The sequence below is a fragment of the Pogona vitticeps genome, chromosome 2, assembly GCF_051106095.1.
Source record: "Pogona vitticeps strain Pit_001003342236 chromosome 2, PviZW2.1, whole genome shotgun sequence".
In the NCBI taxonomy this organism is placed as follows: domain Eukaryota; kingdom Metazoa; phylum Chordata; class Lepidosauria; order Squamata; family Agamidae; genus Pogona; species Pogona vitticeps.
In genome coordinates, this window is record NC_135784.1 from 13,474,727 (window position 1) to 13,490,837 (window position 16,111).

Here is a 16,111-nt window from a genome sequence, read left to right on the forward strand (position 1 = left end):
GAGGCCAGGGTGATCATGCCGACACAGACACCACTGCCAGGTCCATTTCCTGCTGCCTCTTTTTACTACAAGTGTCCGGATGGTTGTTGGCCTTTCCTACCCCCTCCCCACTGGCCACCTTTCCTACCCCTGACTGGCCACCGTCTCCTCCCTGGATTTTAGCCCTGCCGTCTGTCCTTATTTATTTATTTATTTATTTATTTATTCAATTTATATGCCGCCCAAACTACCCAGAGGTCTCTGGGCGGCTTACAATAATTAAAATTCAATACAGCAAAAGATAAAATAATTAAAATACAATTAAAATACAATTAAAATTGCCATCAGACCCACAGCTAATATTATTTCAGTTAAAAGCCTTCTGGAACAGCCTTCCTTCACCCGACCACTGTTCCTGGGAGCCCACTTCATTGTGTCAACCCCTGGCCTTCCACATTTATGCCACAAGAAATCCATTGGAATTTCCCTCTCAGTCCCCTGAGGTTTATTTTTAACTTTCCCTGTGGAGTCATTAATTCAGGAGGGTATGAGAAGAGAGGACTCCCTGGAAAAGACCCTGATGTTGGGAGAGTGTGAAGGCAAGAGGAGAAGGGGACGACCGAGGACGAGATGGTTGGACAGTGTCATCAAAGCGACCAACATGAATTTGACACAACTCCGGGAGGCAGTGGAAGACAGGAGGGCCTGGCGTGCTCTGGTCCATGGGGTCACAAAAAGTCGGACACGACTAAACGACTAAACAACAACATGTTCAGACCTACAGCAGTTCTAGACAGGGTTCGTCTGCAGAGAGAGGGGAGAGGAAATATACTGATACACAGAGACTCACTGTTTTTTTTGCTTTCTGTGCCATTTCCAAGTCATTGAGCAGGAGAGAGGTAGGGGAGTTTCACAGCATTACTTAAACAGAGGTCTGCCGTCCGACTTATTGCCTCTTGTTCCCAGAGTGTTACACCATCTAAACCTGGAAACGGGCACACCGTGCGAAGACAAGGCACGCTGGGAAAGAGAGCAGAAAGGGGGGAAAGGGGGAAAGCGGCCGGAGAAGAGAAAGGCTGAAGAAGAGATGAACTGACTCCCTGAAGGAAGCAACAAGTAACATCATTGAGTGTGTGAGGATGTTACTCGTTGGCATGTCTTTTCCCCAAGGTCATCCTCCTGCGCCACCAGATGCCTGAAGCCAGTCTCCTCTAGGTGGGCTCTCCGAAGGAGGCCGGGAGATCCTCAATGGACGTCGGGCCTTCTCGGCAGTGGCACCAACTTTTGGGAATCAAGTCCTGGCCGAGCTGCACTTGGAAATCCCCCCCCCTCCATCATTTTTAAGAGGCTGCCGAAGACACTGCTCTTCCGGGAGGTTGGCTCTTGAATTCTCTATTATTTATTTATTTATTTATTTATTTATTTATTTATTTATTTATTTATTTATTTATTTATTTATTTCATCTCTTGCCCTTTTGCTTTATGTGAAACAACGGCACCCTGCTGGGCTCAAGGCTGATTTAAGTTGCTTGTCTGTCTGTCTGTCTGTCTGTTTGTTTTTATCACGGTACCTTTGTTTAAAAACGTTTACATTGTTGACCACCCAGACTAGTGCTGAGGCAGTGGCTGGGGAAATTAAATAAATAAATAAATAAATAAATAAATAAACAAATAAATAAATAAATAATGATTAGCCTTTTGGGCTAGTTCAGGACATGGGAAGAAGAAAGCCTGCAGAAGATTTCTGAAGGACTCACAAGCTCGCCTCCTTCGCGATTTTCTCATGTGTAAAATTAAAAGCATTAATTACTCAAGCTAAACATCGCCCTGGGAAATAAGTCAAGTTGCTCTTCCAGAGCAAGCCGGGGCTCCAGCGCCCGCGCCCCCGGACACAGGATCTGGCTCTCCCTCTCCCTCTCCCCCCCATCCAGCCCACCCCTTCTGTTTCCTCCCCACCGCGGCAGCCTTGTTTCACTTTCGGATTCCAGGAAATCAGACCATCTACTTCTCCAAAGACAAAAAAAAATCCCTCTGGAGGGGGAGGGGGATTTCCAAAACCACGGGAGCCGGCCATCCCTGGGGCTGAGGAATGTGCCAAAAAGCAAATACAACACCCCCACTTTTTTCCCTCTCCGAGTCCTCGTTTGATTTTGCGAACTCGCTCGGCGGCCACAAATTAAAAGAAAGAAAGAAAGAAAGAATACATTTCCGTTTCTATTTCATAGAAGAGGAGCGGAGGCTGCAGTGAAACGAGGCGGCCGCCAGAGGGCGCCTCGCTCTCCCCCAATGGAACCCAATGGCCCGCCTCCTCTAAGCGGCCGAGAAGCGACAACTCGGAATCCCCGCATAAAGGAATCGCGCAGCCCCTTGAAGCCGCTCGTCCTTCCTCTGCCGGCGGGGGAACTCACGGCCACTGCTTCTCGGCGAGCCTCCGCTTTCTCGGAATCGGAGTTTGGAGACTGGCTCGATTTTTGATTTTTTACTTTTGCACGAACCTTTTTTTTCCTGCCTGCCTGGCTGAGAAAACCTGAGAAACGCGAAGCTCTTGAGGTTGGGGGGGGGGGGTCCGGTGGGTTTTCTTAGCAGGCCCCTTTTGCTTTAGCTCGGGCCAGCCCCATTGCCCAGCCTTTGGAGATGATGGCCGGCCTGGCACCCCTTGCCAGGCTGCTGCTGGTGGTGCTGCTGGACTTCCTCGCCCTCCACCTGGCATGGCGGGCGCTGAGCCCCCCACCTTGGGGGAAGCCCCTGGTTGTCTCCTGGGGGGCGGCCCTGGGGCGATGCGGGATGCTGAGCTTCTCGGCTTATGCCACCGCTGGCTCCCCCGGGCACGGCCTCCCCCGGGCGCTCAGAGATGCCCTCTTCCCCGCGGCTGCCCTCCTGAGCTTCTTGGTGCCCACCTACACCACCTTGCGGCACCTCCTGCCCTCCCTGGGGGAGGCCCCCGATCTGGTCCATGGCTGGGGCAGGGCCGATGTTTTTGCCCTCAACTATGGCATCGTGGGCGCGGTGGCCCTTCTGTGGCATCATCTCCTCCCTCCCGGGCAGGGAAAGGTACCCAAGAAACCATCGGCATCACTCCGGCGCCTCCTGTCCAGCATGAGGCCAGAGGCACTGCGGTTTCTGCCCATCCTGGTATTGCTGGTGCTCTCCTCCTTGGGTGAGTGTGTATTATGGGGGTGTGTATACAATTGTGAGCCTTGTGAGTGTTAAGATCATCAGGGAGAGAGGCCTTTCTCTCAGTCCCACCACCTTCACAGGTGTGTTTGATGGGGACACAAAAAAGGGCCTACTTTGTGGCTGCTCCCTGACTCTGGAACTCCCCGCCACTGGAAACCAGGCTTAGACCCATCTTTGCTGCTCCTTCTGCAAGCAGGCCAAAACTCTTCAAGCAGAGACGGGCTGCCTGAGTGGGTTTTTTTTTAAATATATATATATGTATTTTATTACTTTGAAAGTGTTTGGGTATTATTTTTATTTACCATTTAATAATATTTAGAGTACTGTATTTGTTTGATCCTTTTTAGTGTTTTATATATTTACTCTTTTTAGCCGCAGGATATTGTCTTTTAATAATGTAAACCGCCTTGGGTCCTTTTAAAGGACAAAGTCAGGGTAAAAAAATATTTGCAGTAAATAAATAAAATGATAAACAGGCCTTCTGCAGTGCCCTGTTTATGGAGAAGCTGCCCTATGATGATGGCTTTCCAAGAAAAGGTATTTTGACTAAACATTAGGAAGAACTTCCAGTTGGTAGTAGCAGTTCTGTGGGGGAATTCTCATTGACTGGAGGTTTTAAAAGAAATTGGATGGCCATCTGCTTGAGAAATTGTGTGTTTAGTCGTTTAGTCGTGTCCGACTCTTCGTGACCCCATGGACCAGAGCACGCCAGGCCCTCCTGTCTTCCACTGCCTCCCAGAGTTGTGTCAGGTTCATGTTGGTTGCTTCGCAGACACTGTCCAGCCATCTCACCCTCGGTCGTCCCCTTCTCCTCTTGCCATCACACCTTCCTAACATCAAGGTTTTTTCCAAGGACTCTTTTCTTCTCATGAGATGGCCAAAGTACTGGAGCCTCAGCTTCAGGATCTGTCCTTCCAGTGAGCACTCAGGGCTGATTTCCTTTAGAACTGATAGGTTTGTTCTCCTTGCAGTCCAGGGGATTCTCAAGAGCCTCCTCCAGCACCACAATTCAAAGGCATCAAAGGCTTGAGAAATTACAAACTATGAATTTCCTGCTTCTTCAGGGTGCACTTCTAGGTTTCATACCATAGTTTTTATTGTCCTCTTGGTTCACTCCTGGCCTCTTCGTCCACCAAAAATTTTAAAAAATCTCAGATTTTTCCAAGATGAAAATGAGATTAGATGAAGGTGGATTTTCTTGCAGTGGTGGTGGGTGGGTAGATTGTAATTCTTTAATTATGTGGTGAGAGAACCAGATTAAACTCACGTGGGTTACTGTAACTACAGTAGTTACAGTAACCCACTGTAACTACTATACATGTGGGTTACTGTAGTTACTGAAACCCACATGTAGTGATTTTCAACACTTCCAGCTAAAAAGGGAGTTCCAGAGGAACAGGAGATGAAGAATATGGTCAAAACAAAAATATTTCCTATGCAACCCACTCTTCTGGCTGAGGAAGTGGTCCGTATGAAAGCCTTCGAAAATACACCCACTCCCAATTGTTTGGCCCCCCCGGGAAATACATTTTCAGTTGCTTACCCCTCCTGTATATTTACTCAAAAACAGCACATTAGATGTCTTGTGTATTCATTTCTCCCTAAACATGTCAGTATTTGGATTTTTTTTTAACTCCCCCAAATCACTTATGAAATCTGACTTGTGGCAGGATGCATTTGATTGCAATTTAAATTTTAAAATATCAGGGTTTTTGATGATTTAAATATTTTTTTAAAATTTAAATGGTGATATAAATCAATTCAATTTTTAAAAAAAAATCATTGATTTTTATTCATTGTGAGATGCGGCACTTTTATAACTGTATGCTTCTCTGTCTCCCTGTCTATAATAAGCTAGCCGACAAGGTGATTTTTATTTTAGTTACACACACACCTGTACAAAAACATACAAACATATGCACTGAATTTAAAGACGTCAGCCGATACCATGTGTAACATTTACATGTGTGCACACATGGAGCTTTATGTGCGTAAAAATAATAGAACCAAGATACTGTCTGTTGTCCATTTCTGGCTCGTTCAGCGGATAGATAGAACATGGGGTAAATAATTTCAGACTTGGGACGTTTGAGCGCCCGCGTGCCTTAGCAGATTCAGTGGCCTTATAAAGCTATGAGCTCGTCCTGCTGAAGAAATCTGAAAATGGCGCTGGCTGTAGGTTAATTTCATCAGCTCCAAATCATAAAAATTAGAAAAGCTCTTTTGAGAGCCAGTGGGATTGAGTGTTGAACTAGAATCAGGAGATCTGGGTTCATATTCCTGCTGGGCTGTAAAAACTCACGACTGGAGGTAACCACGGTAAACCATGCTGTGTGAATCTCATGTATCACAGAAAATTTGTGCCACAGGGTGTTGGAAGCAACTTGATGCAAGAGACGCACAAAAAAAATTGAGTAGACCTTTAGAACTGGTTGCTTGTTTTTTAGAGTAAAGCACCAGGTGTTTAAGATCATCAAAGGAGGCATTTCACATCACCACATCACAGGCTCATTTGGTGGAGACACAGGAGAGGGCCTTCTCTGTGGCTGGTCCCAGACGTTGGAACTCCCTCCCACTGGAGGCCAGGCTGGCCCCATCTTTGGCATCCTTCCGCAAGCAGGCAAATGATCTTTCTCTTCAGGCAGGCTTTTCTTTAAATGACTGTCTGGCTAGGAGAGGTTTTTAAATGGTACGGTTTGTATCTGGTTGCTTCTAAATCTGTTTTTCGTCATGCTTTTACCTAACATTCTTAACATACTGTTATTAATTATTTTTAAAATATTTTAATAATTTATTGTTGTTAGTGTTTTAATATTTTATTTTTGGTTATGCAGACTTTTACATCCTTTTTTAAAAGGATGTAAAATGTCCCTTTTTAAGGAGAAAGCTGAGGTAAAAATGTTTTGAATAAAAAAATAAAAATATGCAAATATCATCCGTATTTAGTGAAAATGTTATTTTAGAAGAAAACTTATTTTAATTGTCGTGAGGAACTCAAAGATATTTGCATCTCTCCTCCTTGTCCAGAGTCCATGTTTACTTTTGATGCTAATAAACAAGGAACCAAGTACAGCCGAGTCATAATTAACAGTGACTTCTGTTACACTACCTTTCTTTCGCTTTGTGAATTCCCTAACCTGCGTTTTTATCTGTAAATTGTCCCACTCCCCTGCCTAGGAGTCCTGAATTCATCTTTTAATTGTTTAATGCTAATTTTTTAAATTTAATTTTATTAATTTGGATGAATATTAGTTACACACACCCGTACAAAAACATACATATTAATTTGGATAAATATTTAGATAAACATTTGGATAAATATTTAAAATTAATTTTATTAATTTGGATAATATATGCATTCATCTATTCTATACCTTCATATATTGCTATATACTTTTTCCCTCCCACCTTCCATTTCCCATCCCCACAGTACAATCCTATCCAAATTCATATGAGCCTTTTGTGGGATAGTTGTAATCCTCTTCCAAATCTATTATAAAGACCAATACGTTCTATACACATGGGGGCCATGGCTTATCGTGGGTTGCCATCCTCTGGGGCACGCAGAGCAGGGCAAGTATTGTGAAGTATGGGCCGTGTACCACCATGCAAAGCATGGGCAGGGTGCGGCTCAGGGGCGGGGTGGGGCTCAGGGGCGGGGTGGGCCCCACCCCTGAGTCCCCTCTGGTGACCCCGCACTCTACACCACTGTCTCGGGGAGTCCCTTTTTGCCTGTTCCATTCATAAACAAGGAAAGTATGGCGCTCAATTTCAAAAGAATCCAAACAATATTTGTAATCGTTTTTATGAAGTAGACATATGTCTAGAAGGGCAGGATAAAAATCAAATAAATAAATAAATAAATAAATAAATAAATAAATAAATAAATAAATAAATAAATAAATAAATAAATAAATAAATAAATTTTTATCCCTTTAGCTTTGCATAGCTCGGTGGTTAACTTTTTTCCGTCCCCCTCGTCTACCTCAGGTGAGATGGCGATTCCTTACTACACGGGACGGGTGACCGACTGGATTGTGACCGAGGCCGGCTCTTCGGCCTTTAAGAAGGCCCTGTTGATTATGTCACTGCTGACCGTGGGCAGGTAAGGGGGCAGGTAGGGGGGGCACTGGGGGAAGATCAGTGGGAGGGGTATAGTGGAAGCATGGGTATAATAGGGAGAAGAAAGTAAGTGAACAGAGACCCCAAACACACACACCCTGTCTGATCTCCCTCAGTGCCGTGGCAGAGTTTCTGTGTGACTGCCTTTACAACGCCACCATGAACCGCTACCACGCCCGCCTCCAGAGCTCGGTCTTCAGGTCCATCCTCCACCAGGAGATCGGCTTCTTCCATGTGAACCGGACAGGTAATCCACCCAACTTATGGCTACTCCTTCAGCTTTGAAGCAGTCCGTTAACAAGTAATTATGTTACCTATAAGATGGCGGCTGAAATCCTGTTGCTTAGGGTTGTTAGGAGCCCTACAGTAGGCCTACTCAGTTTGCATTGATGAGGAGAGTGGGGGATTTAAAAAAAAAGGCGTCAACCAAGAGGGAACACAGGAGAGGACTATAAAGGGGAAGGAGACGATGTGGTTAATGATGATGATCATCATCATCTTAAAACTTCAGAGTTGGAAGGGACCCGATGGGTTCATTCAGTCCCTGTCAAGGAGGCGCCAAGCGGGAATTGAACTCTCAGCCTCTGATTTTGCCATCAGATTCCTAAACCACCGAGTTATCCAGCAGTTGATGTATCATGCCATGAAGGGAAGCAAAGGGCAGGCAAAAGATGGAGTTATAGCTTCCCTGAGCTTACCTTCACTCCGACTCGGCCCTCTCCTTCCCACCTCCCAGGGGACATCACTTCCCGAATTACAACCGACACCGACGCCATGAGCGACACCCTCACAAGCGACTTGAGCCTGCTGATGTGGTACCTGATGAGGGGGGTCTTTCTCTACGCGATGATGCTGTGGCTCTCGGTGCCCCTCGCCTTGTTCGTTACGGCAGCCTTGCCTTTCATCCTCCTGATCCCAAAGCTCTCTGGGAAGTTTCACCAGGTAACGAAAACAGCCGCAAACAGTCCCACCACCCATAATTTGACAGCGGGACGATGTCTCTTGTTAAGGTCCAGCCAGCCTGGCATCTCAGAGGGTTTGAAATGATGGTCAAATGTGATCACAGGTGCTATGGTCAATTATCATTAACAGGGTCTTGGTGTCTCTGAGAACTGGGAAGAAATTTGGCCAAACCAAAATCTGATCCACAAACTCACCTTCTTCCTTTCCAGAACCTGGCTCACCAAGTTCAGGAATCTTTAGCCAAAGCCAACGAAGTGGCTGTGGAGACCTTTCAGGCCATCTCCACCGTGCGCAGCTTTGCCAATGAGGATGGGGCGGATCGGCGCTATGAGGAGAAGCTGCAGGAGACCTACAGGCTCAACAAGTGGGAAGCCTTCGCCTATGCTGCTTCCATGTGGACTAGTAACGTAAGGGACACTGTTGGTTTCTGAATGGGCGTTGAGCTGGGAGGAGAAACCGGGTAGACGTTGGACTCCCAGGTCCTCCCTCCAGAGAAAGAATGGAGAAGGAAGGTGTGGGATTCCTCACTAAAATCCACTTTCTCTTTCTTCAGTTCTTAGGACTGGCTCTCAAAGTGGGGATCCTCTACTATGGAGGGCACCTTGTCACCCTCGGGAAAGTGAGTAGCGGGCAACTGGTGACTTTCCTCCTGTATGAGATGGACTTCTCCACCGTGGTGCGGGTGAGTCTCGGGTGGCCTCTGTTCTGAAGAAGACGAGTTAGGGTGGAAGAAAGGAGGTTCTAGAGAGACTGGGCTAACACTCTGAAAATAATTTTGTTGTTTCCAATCGATTTCCCCCCAGTAAAGAAGGAATTAGATTACAAGTGATAACCTCCCTTCCTTTGTGCGTTAATTGTTAGGGGTGTGCCCTCCAGATGTTTTGTCTCCCGGCAGGTTGCCAGGCAGATTCCCTTTTTTAAAAAAAGGAAGCTAGGCCTTGAAGCCAAGGCATGAAGCCTTAGAGGCTAGGCCTTTCTCCAGGCAAGCGAAATTCAATTGTCTGCAGTGTGGGTCTGCTGGTGGAACTCCTGGAATGGAGAATTCTGGGAGGGATCATCCAAAAAAAATCTGAATAGTACAAAATCACATGGTTCAAGCGCTGTAACTATTTATGTTTTTGAAAAGTAACTTTCCAAGCTCGGATTGTTCCTCACCGTTCCCCTTTTATTGCAAACATCTCCTTTTCTCATCTCTTCCCTTCCTCTCTCTCTCCAGGTCCTCCTCGACTTTTACCCTCACGTACAAAGAGCAGTGGGTTCCTCCCAGAAGGTTTTTGAATATATCGACCGAATTCCCGAGATCAACTCTTTGGGCACGTTGGCCCCCGAGGACTTACGGGGACACGTTGTCTTCAAAAACGTCTCCTTCTCTTATCCTAACAAGGAGAATTCACCGGTGCTGAAGGTACAGTGTTGGGCCAGGGGGATGCGGGGGGGGGGGAGTCAAAGAAGATCGTACCCTGCCATCTTCTGCCTGGAGTCAAAATTCAATTCACATTGTCCGGATGAATTTTGGCATCGGCAATGAGAGCAACAAAGGGACAGAGCATCCCTTCCTCCTCCACCACCTCCTCCCTGTAAATTAGAAATTAATTGAAGCTGGTGAATTTTTGGACCCAGAGGGTTTCCAAGGCTCTGGCATGCTTGGAGGGGGGGGGCTGCGGCCTTGGGACAGTGGGGTCACATGACCGGCCAAGAGGAGGAAATAGAGGAAAGGGGTGGTGCCAACACAGGTGAGGCAACGGGTGCCTCTCAAAGGAATTGTGCAAAATGTTTAACCTGTGATTAATAATTCGGTCTCATCCAGTTGCATTCAAGTCATGGCAACCCTTGCTGGGATTTTATTCAAGGAATAAATGATTCAGAAGTGGTTTCCTGGAATCCTTCTGGGAGGCTGCGTTTAGTTCAGGGCTACCCAGGTGGCAGGATGTGTAGACCCTATGGGGCTATATATGTATTCCCTCTAGTTCAGGGGTTCACAACGGTGAGTCCCCAGATGTTCCTGGACTGCCATTTCAGCTTCTGCTCCATGTTTTAGTTTGAACTTTAAAGGCTGTCTCCTTCTCTCTGTGGTGCTGAACTTTAACCCCCAAACAGGTTCAGCACCTTGAGCAGCTATTGTAAAGTTCAGAGTGAAATTTGACAGGTTCACGTCCTCCCACAAAATCAGGACCTCCTCTTGGCCCAAATTCGAGCATGGTCGTACCCTTCCTTTCTTCTCAGGGGGTATCTCTGGAGCTCAGGCCTGGTACAGTGACTGCCCTGGTCGGTCCTTCCGGGGCAGGGAAGAGCACTGTGGTGGCCCTGTTGAAGCGGTTCTATGAACCCCAGGAAGGCCAGATATTGCTGGACAGCAAAACACTGGGTGACTATGAGCATCATTTCTTCCATCAGAAGGTAAGTCAGGGAAAAGATGCTGCCTCCTCCTCCTCCTCCTCCTCCTCCTCCTCCTCCTCCTCCTTCTTTACAAATAAACAGTGACTTGCAAACATGTTAGGGTTTACAGCTAGAGCACTAAACGAGGGGGGAATACTTTTAAAAATACAGATTACAAATTGCAATGCCATTGTAACCTTCAGCCGGACAAGCAGAAGGCAGGCAAAAGGGTTCACTCCCACACCGTGCTCCACATTTTGCATCACTGGTGCAAATGTATACCAATTGATCAGGTCTGCTTGCCATGAGCACTTACATGATGTCGTCGACAGAATAAACACTATGAAGGAACCGTGAGAAGGGTGATGGAAGCAGGAGGTTAAATGCCGGTCTAGCAGTTTTAGTTACTTTGGAAGGAAGAACCTCTCCACATACGGGGGCCATTTGCCTTTCTCCCTTCAGGTGGCACTAGTGAGCCAGAGGCCCGTGCTCTTTGATCGCTCCTTGCACAGCAACATTGCTTACGGTTTGGGAGAGAGGAGCCGGAAGGAGGTGACGGAGGTCGCTCAGCGTGTAGGAGTGCATCAGTTCATCGCCAAACTGAGCCATGGCTATGACACAGGTAGGAAGAATTCTCTCCATCATCCCTTTCCTTCCTCAACGCTGCTAATCCCCAGCCAGTCCTGGGAAAGGATCTACAGAGCCCCAAAGTAACCCAAAGAAGCGTTTTGACTCTTGTTTTCCTAAGGAACAACTCCATTTCTGTGACTTCTTGCAGATGCTGGGGACACAGGGGGCCAGATCTCAGGTGGACAACGGCAAGGGATCACTATCACACGGGCTTTGATCCGAGACCCTAAAGTGCTTATCCTGGATGATGCCACCAGCGCCCTTGACACAGAGAGTCAGCAGCAGGTGAGTGGACTCACCGGTTCATTGTTCCAAGGACTTACAACCCCTTAAGTCTTCCAAACTGTGGATCACAAGCCTCATTGAGTGGTAGTACTATTGGCAGAGTGTAGAAATTGCTGGCTTAAAAGGTCTAGCTACACAGAGAAGAATAAAAAAATACAGACAGGGACCTACAGAGCAGATTATTATAATTACAAATCTCCCTGGAATAGACCACCTCTTATTGTTGGTTAGTTCTACTTCTACCGGCATTGTAGTCTCAATAGATTCAGTCAGAGACTCTGATATTAAGAAAGATACATTTTAAATTCTATTCTACTCACAAATCTTCATATATATCAAAAAAACAAAAAAAATTACTTGTTACATAAATAGAGCTTAACTGGTTAACTTTATTATTTCACTGGTTTCAATAAACACTTCACTCATCATACTTGTAACTACTGACTCCATAACTGTCAGACTCTTAATACCAAACAGAATACAATACTAACAGAAACTGACTGTTAAAAAATAAGTGGGAAAAAGCATCTGAAGTAGAATGGAAACAATTGGCTGCTACTGTGTGATTGACCTTCAGCCCCCGAAGTCCCTCCCACCCAAATCTCTTAAAGGCATAATATGCAGTTTGCTGGATTCCAGTATATATCATTTCTCCTGTTTAGATGGAGAAAGAGATCTACGAAGGGAAGGATCGCAGCAGGCGTTCTGTGCTGCTCATCTCTCACCGCCTGCGCAGCGTGGAGCGTGCCGATCTCATCCTGGTTATGGAGGACGGGGAGATCCGGGAAAAGGGGACCCATGAAGAACTGATGGCTAAGACGGGGGCCTATTGGCAACTGGTGAAAAGACAACAGAATGGGGGGTGAGCAGCAACACCCCCCAGTGCGAACAGCAGGCATATTTAGTTGGAGACTGGAATTAGCTGAAGACCCTGGTGTCACTCCCGATTTGGCAGGGTTGATGGAACTATGATGTCAGTCTTCACATCCTGGGCTAATGTAAATACACTCTTCTTTCGTGACTTCTCAGTACTTTGTTGCTACTTTAGCCAAGGCATCTCAGTCCCCTGCCACCCTTCTGCCAGACAGGGACTGCCACCCCTCTGCCAGACACCCTTCTGCCAGCGATAGGGACTTCTGATCCCATGTGCCACACCCTCCTTGGGCTGCCTTGTTCCTTCTGAGCTCAGCTACAATAGCTGGGAAAGAATATGGTTTTCTGAGTTGTCGTAAGTGGCTTCTCTTGCAGTCCAAAGTAGCTGAGGCCATTTGGTGCCAAAGGGACTGTTAGGAGCCGTTGGTTTTACAAAAGACCTGCGCCTTGTTTGTTTAGATGGACTGATCCAGTTGCGGGCCATTTTGGACCCTCTTTTTTGGGCCGTGGTTCTGGGGACTGCCCTGATGACAGCCTGCTGTTCCAAAGTTGCCACTGACACCCGTGGGAAGAGAATGGCCCAGTGTTTTCTTTCAAAAAAAAAAAAAGGGTTAAGGGTTGCTTTCGAAATCTATGTATTGCCCAACCCTGATTTGCTGCTCGGGGAGGAACATGTTTTTCTATCTTGAGGCAACAAAGTATTTGGGACTGACCAAATTTCTAGTTTTCTTTCCAGCTGGTTGATATTCATGGAAATGCACTGAAAGAGCTTAGAAAATCCACTTCTGGGAAATACACACACCTGAATCATCCAAACCATCCTAGCAGCTAAGACAGGAACCAGGGCTTTTTCTGTTGAGATCTCCTTGCAATTGTGCATGGTGTTTTTCTTATTTTTTATATATATCTATTTAAAAAAACTTAATTTAATCTTATTTTGTTTTTTTGTATGGATAAAGACTTCTTTATTCAGCCAGGCTTTTAAGAGAGCATTTTCTTTGTGTCTTGGCCTGTTGGTTGTCCGTACTGTATAAATCTTGTTCCTGCTTCGAATTTTGGACAGGTACGGACTAGAAAAACATTAAGCGTGGCAACAGCTAATGTGAATAGTCATTAAATAAAACATGTTCACAAGCTGTGTGCTGTAGCTGCTGCTCTTTGGAAAAAATCACCTTTGCTTCTTGAAGGCTTTTCGGAGCAAAACCTTCTTAAAACCAGCAGATGACCAGCAAAAAGCACCATGTTCTCATCTCGAAACTCTTGCACGCGTCTGCATGAAATTTCCGTTTGTCTTTACCTGGGTCTTCTGTGGACACATTTCGTTCTGTCTTATAATGGAATGTGGAGTCATCCCTTAAAATGTGAAACAGGCAGAGCATGGAAGCTGAGATGGTTGTTCCATGAGACAATCTGTGATTCCCCCCCCCACACCCTTATTTTTCCCTTCCTCGTACCTGAGATTTTAGGAACTGTTAGAAACTGTCACTGATGAGTCATGTGCCCTGGCCTGTGAATGACCTTGACCAAACTACATAAGAGTCCAATTAAGACAGCCTGGGAAACAATTTCTAAATACTTTTAATGCCAAGAAAACCATGTGTTTGTGTGTGTACTGCCAAGTGTCAAAATCAACCTGGTGGTACATACTTGTTATTAGTATTGGACTTGCTTTGTTTTGAAGAAAACCTTGTAATATGTCTCTGTATATCTACAGAAGTGGGTGTATTTTACAGACGTGGGTGGCCTATTTTTGTGTGTGTGTGTGTGTGTGTGTATACATATATATATTTATATATACATATATATATAAATTAAACAAAGGTATTGTGTGAGTGTTTGTCGCTTTCACTGCCTCTTGAGAGGGCTGATTTGATCCATCCAAGGATTCCCGATCTGGCCCGCAGCTTCTCTTTATCTCTTACAAGCGTTGGATATACAGTAATACTTTGCCTGTTGACCCCATAACTTGATAACAAACTGAGGTATTTTTAAAAAATGAAAAATAAACACAATTTCAAGTTTTTCTTTTTCAGGTATTATCTTACTTTTGTGTGTAATAATGATTATGTGCCTTCAAGTCAATTCTGACTTATGGCTACATTTTTTCAGGGTTTTCCAGTAGAGAATACTCAAAAGTGGTTTGCCATTCCCTTCTGCTGGGGTTGTCCTGAGATACTGCAGCTTGCCCAAGGCCACCCAGGCTGGCTCTTCTCCCAAGAGGCACAGTGGGGAAATTGAACTACCAATCTCTCACAGTCAGATACCTAAACACTTTTTGCATTATTTCACAACTGCCTTGAGTGTTTCATCATCTTAGTAATGAACAAAGAAAAGCCCATGTGGTCCCCAAGACTACACAGATGTAAGAGCAGGTGATACTTTTTATTGGGCCATTAAAAAAATTAATGTGAAAGGCTGGACTGGATGAATCCCCAGCCGGAATTAAAATTGCCAGAAGAAATATCAACCTCAGATATGCAGATGATACCACTCTGATGGCAGAAAGTGAGGAGGAATTAAAGAACCTCTTAATGAGGGTGAAAGAGGAGAGCACAAAAATGGTCTGAAGCTCAATATCAAAAAAACTAAGGTCATGGCCACTGGTCCCATAACCTCCTGGCAAATAGAAGGGGAAGAGATGAAGGCAGTGACAGATTTTACTTTCTTGGGCTCCATGATCACTGCAGATGGGGACAGCAGCCACAAAATTAAAAGACGCCTGCTTCTTGGGAGGAAAGCGATGACAAACCTCGACAACATCTTAAAAAGCAGAGACATCACCCTGCCGACAAAGGTCCGCATAGTCAAAGCTATGGTTTTTCCAGTAGTGATGTATGGAAATTAGAGGTAAAGGTTCCCCTTGACATTTAGTACAGTCGTGTCCGACTCTAGGCCGTGGTGCTCATCCCCCTTTCCAAGCCATAGAGCCAGCGTTTGTCTGAAGACAGTTTCTGTGGTCATGTGGCAGACGGAGGAACTTTCTACATAATCATACGTGGACATAATCATACGTTTCAGCCCAACTTGGCTGAAACAGTCACACAGGCGAAACTCTACAGCCGACCTGCGGAAATAAGACATTGGCAGGCTGTGAAGCAGGCTTGGCTTTGCAGACACGGAAGATGTGGCCGTGGCGCTTATTCTTCATAAGATTAACATTACTGGGAGGGCCGTGCAAGTGGAACCTCTTTTGCTTTGGCCCCGCCCCAGACTGACTGATGGAATGGCAATGGCTGAGACTAGAGATGGGCACCAACCATTGGTTTGTCAGTTCCTGCCAGTTTGTTTATTGGCCAAACAAGTGTTTGGTGCTTCCCAGTCCCGCCTCCTCTGGTGGAAGCCAGAGGAGGCGGGGCTGGGAATGAACGAACCGCCGAACTGGCCATTTGTGCCCATCTCTAGTTGCGCACCATTCCAGAAGAGAATTTAGCTCCTAAAGTCAAGGAGGTTCCCTTTCTAGATTGAAAACCCCTTACCCTTTGACAGCGGGTTGCATATTTTGTGGCCCCCACGCCCCCTTCTTCCATACCTCAACAAAACCCACACAGCACTGCTTAAATCTGAAGTGTGTGTGACCCAAAATGGTGGAAGCTCCTTGGCTTGTCCTTCTCCACGGAGGCTGCCTTCCAATTAAATGTGGGTGAAGGTCAGAATTTTAAAATACTGATGTCTGCTAATGAGCAAGGAATGTTTTTAGGCTCTGGTG

The 16,111-nt window shown here is 45.8% G+C and overlaps 1 protein-coding gene across 1 annotated transcript; it reads left to right on the forward strand.

The window, feature by feature from the left end:
* The first annotated feature begins 1,963 nt into the window (after window positions 1-1,963).
* TAP1 (transporter 1, ATP binding cassette subfamily B member) lies at window positions 1,964-14,449 on the forward strand. Its single transcript, XM_020778909.3, has 11 exons — window positions 1,964-3,136; window positions 7,147-7,261; window positions 7,395-7,525; window positions 8,015-8,220; window positions 8,451-8,648; window positions 8,795-8,923; window positions 9,458-9,646; window positions 10,465-10,638; window positions 11,080-11,239; window positions 11,396-11,532; window positions 12,195-14,449. The coding sequence occupies exons 1-11, from the start codon at window positions 2,614-2,616 to the stop codon at window positions 12,396-12,398; spliced, it is 2,166 nt and encodes a 721-aa protein (XP_020634568.3). The 5' UTR covers window positions 1,964-2,613; the 3' UTR covers window positions 12,399-14,449.
* Window positions 14,450-16,111: the final 1,662 nt, after the last annotated feature.